Raw genomic sequence first — 8570 nt, forward strand, 5'->3', positions numbered from 1 at the left:
CAACAAAGCTTCCAATCTCTTCTGATATAAAGTTATAATTCAGCTAAACAATTGCAGAGTTTTCCAATGATCTGTACTTCATCAAAGATAACTCAAACCTGCAGTTGCTTTCACAGTATTCGGTCCCTCATCTCTACAATACTTGTAATAAAGTTAACTAAGTACAAATAAAGTTGATTTGCACCAATTATCTGTCTACATTCCCTCTTTTGTTTCCTGCCTATATTCTGGCATTTACTCACCGAGTTCGTCACATATGCTCTAGTTGTGCAGTAGTGTGGGGTGGTCTCGACAGTACAGGACATGCATGTTTTCAGAGAGAGCTGTGACACCTCCTATAGTGGAGATAGTGGGCTGATCACGTAGTTGGTTCATAACTGAGCAGTACCTGCATTACGAGGGTAGGACGGGACCAGCACCTGCTTCTGGCTCGAGTCTTCATCTAATCATCGCCATGCTAGCGTCCATGTAAATTCTTATTACATACTCGAGTTGAATTAACATCTATAGTTATAGGTCTTTAGTTTACCTCTAACCAGTTGGCTAATACTGTGTAGTGTCTTGTACTTGTTAACATGTTTATGTATAGCATCTTAACAGACTCACATCTAGATATAGAAAGCATGTTAATAAATTGAATTTTGTCATAGTAGCAAAGCCATGTAAACTGCTGAAAAGGCACACTAGAGGGCACTTTGTCAAGTAATTCTGGTTTTCTTAGTTTTCATGCCACTATCTGCCACTACCCGACTCATATATCTTTACAGCACTGTACCACTTGCAGTAATAAAACCAAACAAACCAGAGGTGCAATAAGCAAATTTACTGCATTAACTGCAGGGTTATGTATAGAGGGATACATTATTCAGACAGAGAGCCATACAACTTCTCAGTCATTATGTAAGCAACATTATTAACACATCCGACACGGCCGACGCGGATCTGCGTTTTGACAGTGTTTACGTTTTTTAAATATTCATATCTTCGCGATAATACATCCCAGAAATATGTTTGTTTTTTGTTCTATCAGAAATAGTAGACTTCCTGCTTCCGCTGCCTTCCTCCCGCGTCATCTTACGCGACTCACACAGAGAGATAGGGGCATTGGCGTGTCATATGACTCAGTGCAAAAAAGTATCAACACGGAGGAAGCACCTTTGGGCTCGAGCAGCGATGAGGTCAACGACGGAGCGTCAGTTGTCCGTTGTCCGTTGTTTCCAAAACAAAGTTCCCTCTGGAGCAAAGGTTTTGACTGTTGTTAAAGGAGCCCGGTCCTATACCAGGGCTACTCAGGTGTTTTTCCCTTCGGGTAGGTCTGGCTGACGCGCTATATGATGTGCCTCGATCAACAGTGTTCCTTTGTCCTCTTTTAGTGATCCACGACAAGTTGTATCGAGTAAGATGATTTGTTGTCTTTCAATTAGGACATGGATAGGCTTCCTAGATGCCTAACAATTAGCCTTTCCCAACAGTACCGTCGAAGCGGTCAAAACCTTTTGCCCTTTCCGGGGTCCAACACCTGCCGTCAATCATGACTCTGATTTATTATATAGCCACTCCCAGAACACAGCACAGCGCCACCAGGTGTACACATTTAGGAACAATGTTGATCTTGTCACACCGCGGTGAGGGCTGTCTTGTCTTGGGTTTTTTGTCTCGTAACTTCCTGTTTTATTTTGAAGCCTGACTCTCCTCTCTTTTCAGGTCACTTGCCCTTCCTCATGTGTCACTGGTCTGATTGTCTCCCCTGATCCCTGAGTGGTTCCACCTGTTCCCCATTACCCTCATGTGTTTATAGTCTGTGTCTTCCCTCTGTCCTGTGCCAAAGTGTTTGTCCTTGTCGATGCACTAAAGCCCGTGTCCACAGCCATAGATAAGAATTTTGCCCAAGAGTTTTGTTCGTGAGTAGTTTTGTTCTGTTTTTTTCCCCTTCCTTCCGGAGCGCTTTATGTTTGATGGATTATTAAGAAAGTTGTTTGGAACAAAGGACACAATAAAGTGCGCCAGTACGACTATCTCCTGCATCTGGGTCCTCCTTTTGGACCAGGCCTGACAGATCTCATTTGGCTACTACAATTAATATTATGAAGCGGAGAACATGGATGCATTCCTATAGGACTAGGATGTAATATTTACATTGATCATTTATAATCCGATGTTGGTTATTCCCAAATGAAAGTGTTGCAAGTTTTAAATTTTATGTATTTTTTTATTTAATTTTGATATTTATTCATATTAGCATATACAACAGCATGTTGCTAAACATCATGACCATACAGGAAACACACCTGTACGAATGAGTTAAACAAGATATAATCTTAATAAAAAATGATGTTGCAGTGCACTTTACAATTATGACTAAGTGCAGATGTCATATTTGTTCATTCTGGTTAATATTAAAGTATTCTGACAAACGCATTGAATGTTTTTAGTCAAGCGATGATGTAATGTTGAGCTCATTGTTCCCACAGTTCCACATACGCAGCAGGAGGAAGAAGAAAGACATCTTTTAAAGACATATTTCAGGACTAATGAGAATGACCATCTCTCTTCTGGCTTGCTTATGGCTGCCAGCAGGAGGCGACTGCCAATTTCTCAAAATCATATATAAATGTGCTTAGAGAGAGTTTGGATTGAGATTAAAAAAAAGGCTTCTGAAAAATCCTAACGGTGCATCGCACAACAACTCTGCTGCTCGTCTGATAATCTTCTCAACGACGATCTATTGCTAAACATAACTAAGTATTTCATGATCTTTTTCGAAACCTAAGTATTTCACAATCTTTTCCTAAACCTAACTAAGTATTTCACGATCTTTTCCTAAACCTAAGTATTTCACGATCTTTTCCTAAACCTAACTAAGTATTTCACGATATTTTCCTGAACCAAACTAAGTATTTCACGATCTTTTCCTGAACCTAAATGAGTATTTAATGAACTATTCTTAAACCTAACTAAGTATTTCACAATCTTTTCCTTAACAAGGCTAATGTTACTTAGGCAGTTAGCTAAAACGTACCCATCAGAAGACGTGGTGGCTCCAGGATGCTTGTGTCGTAAATGCTGGTGCATTAACGTAGTGCTGCCATGAAACGCTAATACCGTTTTGCAGATGCGGCATTGTAAGGTTTTGTTTCGCTTACTGACAAAATGCTCTCATATTCTGCCTTATCTGACCTCATCACTACCCCTTGATTAACCTACTGTATTTTCAGGATTGACTCCATTTGCCAAAGACTTTAAATGTAATGCATATGTAATACATTCTAAAAAAGTCTCTCCTGATTGAAATAAAGAATTTGACCGATTCAGACAACATTTATCAAGATATGACTTTTGTGGTTTTAACATCAGTCAACAGTATTAACATATGATCTTGACAATTGAAGGCTGAAATGTACTCAACAGCAACATATTTTGCCAGTTATGGCAATAATTATAAACTGCATGTGGGTTGAGTCAAAACAGAATAAGACAACATCAAAAATGTTGCTTTTATGTAATTTGTTCATTTCCCAATAACAATATTTTGCAACAGTTGAGAAGGTTTGCAGACACCACACACAGTTTGGACATATATCCATTAATTGTTCAGTCTTAGTTAACTCACTTTGAAAAATGAAAAGAATGATTGGTCTCACAAAGTTAACTGTGAAGTCATTTTGGATAAAGACAATTCAAGATGTCTCATTAAACAAGACCCACCCACTAACCCCTCTGTGTTCATCCATCTAATCACCAGAGATAACAGACCGTGTTTGAACAGTAGGTTTGTCTGTGGAGTCCTCCCTGTAGAGGTTTACTTAGGCTTAACAGTCTGGACCCCTACCCATAATCCTCTTGCAGACACACCTGTATAGGTGCGTATAAAGAGTCTGGACAGAACTGAGTCAAACATCAAGCTTCAAGGAGTCTCTCCACATCAGCTCCACAGCCAGAAGACTCTCCCTGAAGATGACTCCCTCAGCCAGCCTGCTGCTGCTGCTCCTGCTCGGCCTCTCTCATGCCTATCCTCTCGAGGAGGAAGGAAGCGAAGCAGAGTCCCAAATGGACGATGATGACTCCATCGACATCAGCACCAGGATTCTGACCTCCAACAACGACACCAGTGAGATCCTGTTGGAAGGAGACCTGTTGGTTCCCACGACCAGAAACGCCTTAAAGTGCTGGGCCCAGAAGTGCCTGTGGAAGAAAGGCTCCAATGGCAAGGTGACGATTCCCTTCACCATCGACAGACAGTTCAACCGCGGGGACAAGCAGATGATCGCCTCCGCCATGAAGGCCATGCAACAAAACACCTGCATCCGCTTTACCTCCCGTCGGAACCAGCACGACTACATCAGCATCGTGAACAAAGGCGGATGCTACTCAGCTCTGGGCAGAACGGGAGGAAGACAGGAGCTCTCTCTCAACAGGCAGGGCTGCATGTACCACGGCACCATCCAGCACGAGATCAACCACGCTCTGGGCTTTCAGCACGAGCAGAACAGGAGCGACCGCGACTCCTACGTCAGGATCAACTGGCAGAACATCGACCCAAAGATGGCCTACAACTTCAAGAAGCAGGACACTAACAACCTGAACACTCCTTATGACTACTCCTCCGTCATGCACTATGGAAAAACAGCCTTCTCCATCCGGCGGGGGAAAGACTCCATCACTCCCATCCCCAACAGCAACGTCCGGATTGGCCAGGGAAGGGGTTTGTCCAACTGGGACGTCAAGAGGATCAACCTGCTTTATAAATGCTAACAACAAAGCTTCCAATCCCTTCTGATCTAAAGTTGTAAGTCAGCTAAACAATCAATTGCCGAGTTTTCCAATTATCTGTACTTCATCAAAGTTAACTCAAACCTGCAGTTGCTTTGACAGTATTCGGTCCCTCATCTCTACGATACTTGTAATACAGTTAACTAAGTGCAAATAAAGTTGATTTGCAGCAATTATCTGTCTACATTCCCTCTTTTGTTTCCTGCCTATATTCTGGCATTTACTCACCAAGTGTGGGGTGGTCTCGACAGTACAGGACATGCATGTTTTCAAAGAGAGCTGTGACGCCCCCCTGTAAATACTTATTACATACTCAAGTTCAAATAACATCTATAGTTATAGGTCTTTAGTTTAGCTCAAACCAGTTGGCTAATACTGTGTAGCGTCTTGTACTTGTTAACATGTTTATGTATAGCATCTTAACAGACTCACATCTAGATATAGAAAGCATGTTAATAAATTGAATTTCGCGATTGCAGCGCTTGTTACTTTGGTTCTGATCAAGGAAAATAAATTCAGAGAACGAGAGAAGTTGTTTGGCTAAGTTCTTCCGGAGGCTAGACCAGGCATCCAAAAATATTTCACGCTAACAATTACCTCGTGTCCTTAAGATGCACTTTGAGTTTTTAATTGAGTATAAAAGGAAATATTTCTAACTGGCTTTTTTGTGTGTTGGCATACTGTGATATTCTGTACTTTCTCAGGTTCAAACTGCATCATCTTTTCATTAAATCAATTTGAGAACTTGAAAATGTTCCTCGCTTTGGATCTCAGCGGGGCATTCAGGGATGTCACATTTGTTTTTTGAGCAAGAGGCCTTGTTCATTCTGGTTAATATTAAAGTATTCTGACAAACGTATTGAATGTTTTTAGTCAAGCGATGACGTAACGTTGAGCTCATTGTTCCCACAGTTCCACATACACACAGCAGGAGGAAGAAGAAAGACATCTTTTAAAGACACATTTCAGGAGCTGCTGCTGTGAATCTTTTTTAATTGACTAGAATGCTTTCATGTTTCATATTGAGAATGACCATCTCTCTTGTGGCTTGCTTATGGCTGCCAGCAGGAGGCGACTGCCAATTTCTCAAAATCACAAATAAATGTCCTTAGAGAGAGTTTGGGTTGAGATAAAAAAAAAGGTTTCTGAAAAATCCTAAGGACAGTAGGAGCTCAGTAAATAATGCATACGATGGATCGCACCACAACTCTGCTGCTCTTCTGGTTATCTTATTCTCAATGACGATCTTTTCCTAAACCTAACTGAGTATTTAATGAACTATTCCTAAACCCCACTAAGTATTTCATCATCTTTTCCTAAACCCCACTAAGTATTTCATCATCTTTTCCTAAACCCCACTAAGTATTTCATCATCTTTTCCTAAACCTAACGAACTATTTCATCATCTTTTCCTAAACCTAACTAAGTATTTCACGATCTTTTCCTTAACCCTCTGGATCCTGAGATAATTTTCTTGATTTTACATAATTTCTTGAATTCACCTTTTAAAGGCTCTTGCATATGAGAAACATACCCATGTTTTACAGGAAAAATTGCAGAACAGTTTCAGCTCTCTATATAATGATGCACCATTGTCATAAGGCAAAAGTGTAAGGTGAAGATATGACCCTAAAGTTGAAAAATGTAACCTCGATTTTGGAAATTCTTCATATGTCTTGTGAAAACATAACTTTACTCAGGTGGTCGCTAGAAATTGGTTCACCAAAGGTTTTAGGTTCACAAAAGCAATGAAATATATGAATGAAATGGTAGATACATGTTAATAAAAAATAAAATAAAATGGGACTGAGAAATTGCTTCATACTGCAGATCAAGCTTCATGGTGTGTGTGCAAATGAAAAATGACCATTACAACATTTTTTGTTTTCAAATAAAATATGTATTATACGTATAAAAAAATATTTACACAATATACATACAGAAAAAGAAAACAGACCCGGGCTGGTGGGGTTGGCTGTGGTGAATCCTCTCTGTAAAATAAATGACTACTAGTCAGTAAAGTTCACACAGTTTGAACAGTTCAACAGGTGTACATGTGCAGCTGAGCTGTGTACTGGTGAGCAGTGTCCAGGTCTTCGTCAGTCTTCCACTACAGCGTAGGTGCAGGTGGCTGCAGCGGAGCTGCATGTTGTCCACTGCTGCAGATGTGAATCCTCTCTGTAAAATAAATGACAACTAGACAGTACTAAGTGCAATGAAAGGAAGTTACAATTACTCATCAAAACACGTAACAGAGATACAGCAGGGACAATGCTCAGGACATGACCTAAATGTGCTAACGTTGCTATTGTAAACAAACTAACGATAGTTAGCGTTACGTCTTACAAACACGTAAAGGAGATCCAGCACTACTAGTTGGTACTAAGTGATAGTGACGATGCAGTCGGGTTATAAGCTGCTATTACCTTCGGTGGGTGTCCCCGCTGTAGCCATCTATCTCCCCATTAGCTCGCATGAGCTAGCGCTAGCTCTGTTAGCTCGACCAGCTACATGTGCTCACTCTGCTAGCATAAATATGCTAAAAGAAAGTTGAATTAGTAAATACACTTACCCATCTTCAAATGGATCCCTTTTGTTGGCATTATCCTCTTTGTCGCAGGAGTCGAAGCCTTCAGGCTCTGACGCTCCGTCGTTGACCTCATCGCTGCTTGAGCCCAAAAGTGCTTCCTCCGTGTTCATACTTTTTTGCACTGAGTCATATGACACGCCAATGCCCCTATCTCTCTGTGTGAGTCGCGTAAGATTACGCAGGAGGAAGGCAGCGGAAGCAGGAAGTCTACTCTTTTTTCCGATAGAACAAAAACCAAACATATTTCTGGGATGTATTATCGCGAAGATATGAATATTTAAAAAACGTAAACACTGTCAAAACGCAGATCCACGTCGGCCGTGTCGGATGTGTTAATAATGTTGCTTACATAATGACTGAGAGGTTGTATGGCTCTCTGTATGAATAATGTATCCCTCTATACACAACCCTGCAGTGACTGCAGTAAGTTTGCTTGTTGCACCTCTGGTTTGTTTGGTTTTATTACTGCAAGTGGTACAGTGCTGTAAAGATATATGAGTCGGGTAGTGGCAGATAGTGGCATGAAAACCAGAATTACTTGACAAAGTGCCCTCTAGTGTGCCCTTCCAGCAGTTTATATGGCTTTGCTACGACGACAAAATTCAATTTATTAACATGCTTTCTATATCTAGATGTGAGTCTGTTAAGATGCTATACGTAAACATGTTAACAAGTACACGACGCTACACAGTATTAGCCAACTGGTTAGAGGTAAACTAAAGACCTATAACTATAGATGTTATTTGAACTTGAGTATGTAGTAAGTATTTACAGGGATGCTAGCATGGCGATGATTAGATGAAGATTGGAGCCAGAAGCAGGTGCTGGTCCCGTCCTACCCTCGTAATGCAGGTACTGCTCGGTTGTGAACCAACTACGTGATCAGCCCACTATCTCCACTATAGGAGGCGTCACAGCTCTCTCTAAAAACATGCATGTCCTGTACTGTCGAGACCACCCCACACTTGGTGAGTAAATGCCAGAATATAGGCAGGAAACAAAAGAGGGAATGTAGAAAGATAATTGGTGCAAATCAACTTTATTTGTACTTAGTTAACTTTATTACAAGTATTGTAGAGATGAGGGACCGAATACTGTCAAAGCAACTGCAGGTTTGAGTTATCTTTGATGAAGTACAGATCATTGGAAAACTCTGCAATTGTTTAGCTGAATTATAACTTTATATCAGAAGAGATTGGAAGCTTTGTTG

At 40.8% G+C, this 8570-nt stretch overlaps 1 protein-coding gene across 1 annotated transcript; it reads left to right on the forward strand.

Annotated features, from left to right (window-relative positions):
* Positions 1–3954: 3954 nt before the first annotated feature.
* On the forward strand, positions 3955–4752 carry LOC306747243 (high choriolytic enzyme 1-like; the record flags this gene model as incomplete). The annotated part of the gene is made up of 1 exon (XM_079230281.1): positions 3955–4752. The coding sequence occupies one exon, from the start codon at positions 3955–3957 to the stop codon at positions 4750–4752; it is 798 nt and encodes a 265-aa protein (XP_079086407.1).
* Positions 4753–8570: the final 3818 nt, after the last annotated feature.

This window comes from Taurulus bubalis (assembly GCF_910589615.1).
Source record: "Taurulus bubalis genome assembly, chromosome: 14".
Taxonomy (NCBI): Eukaryota; Metazoa; Chordata; class Actinopteri; order Perciformes; family Cottidae; genus Taurulus; species Taurulus bubalis.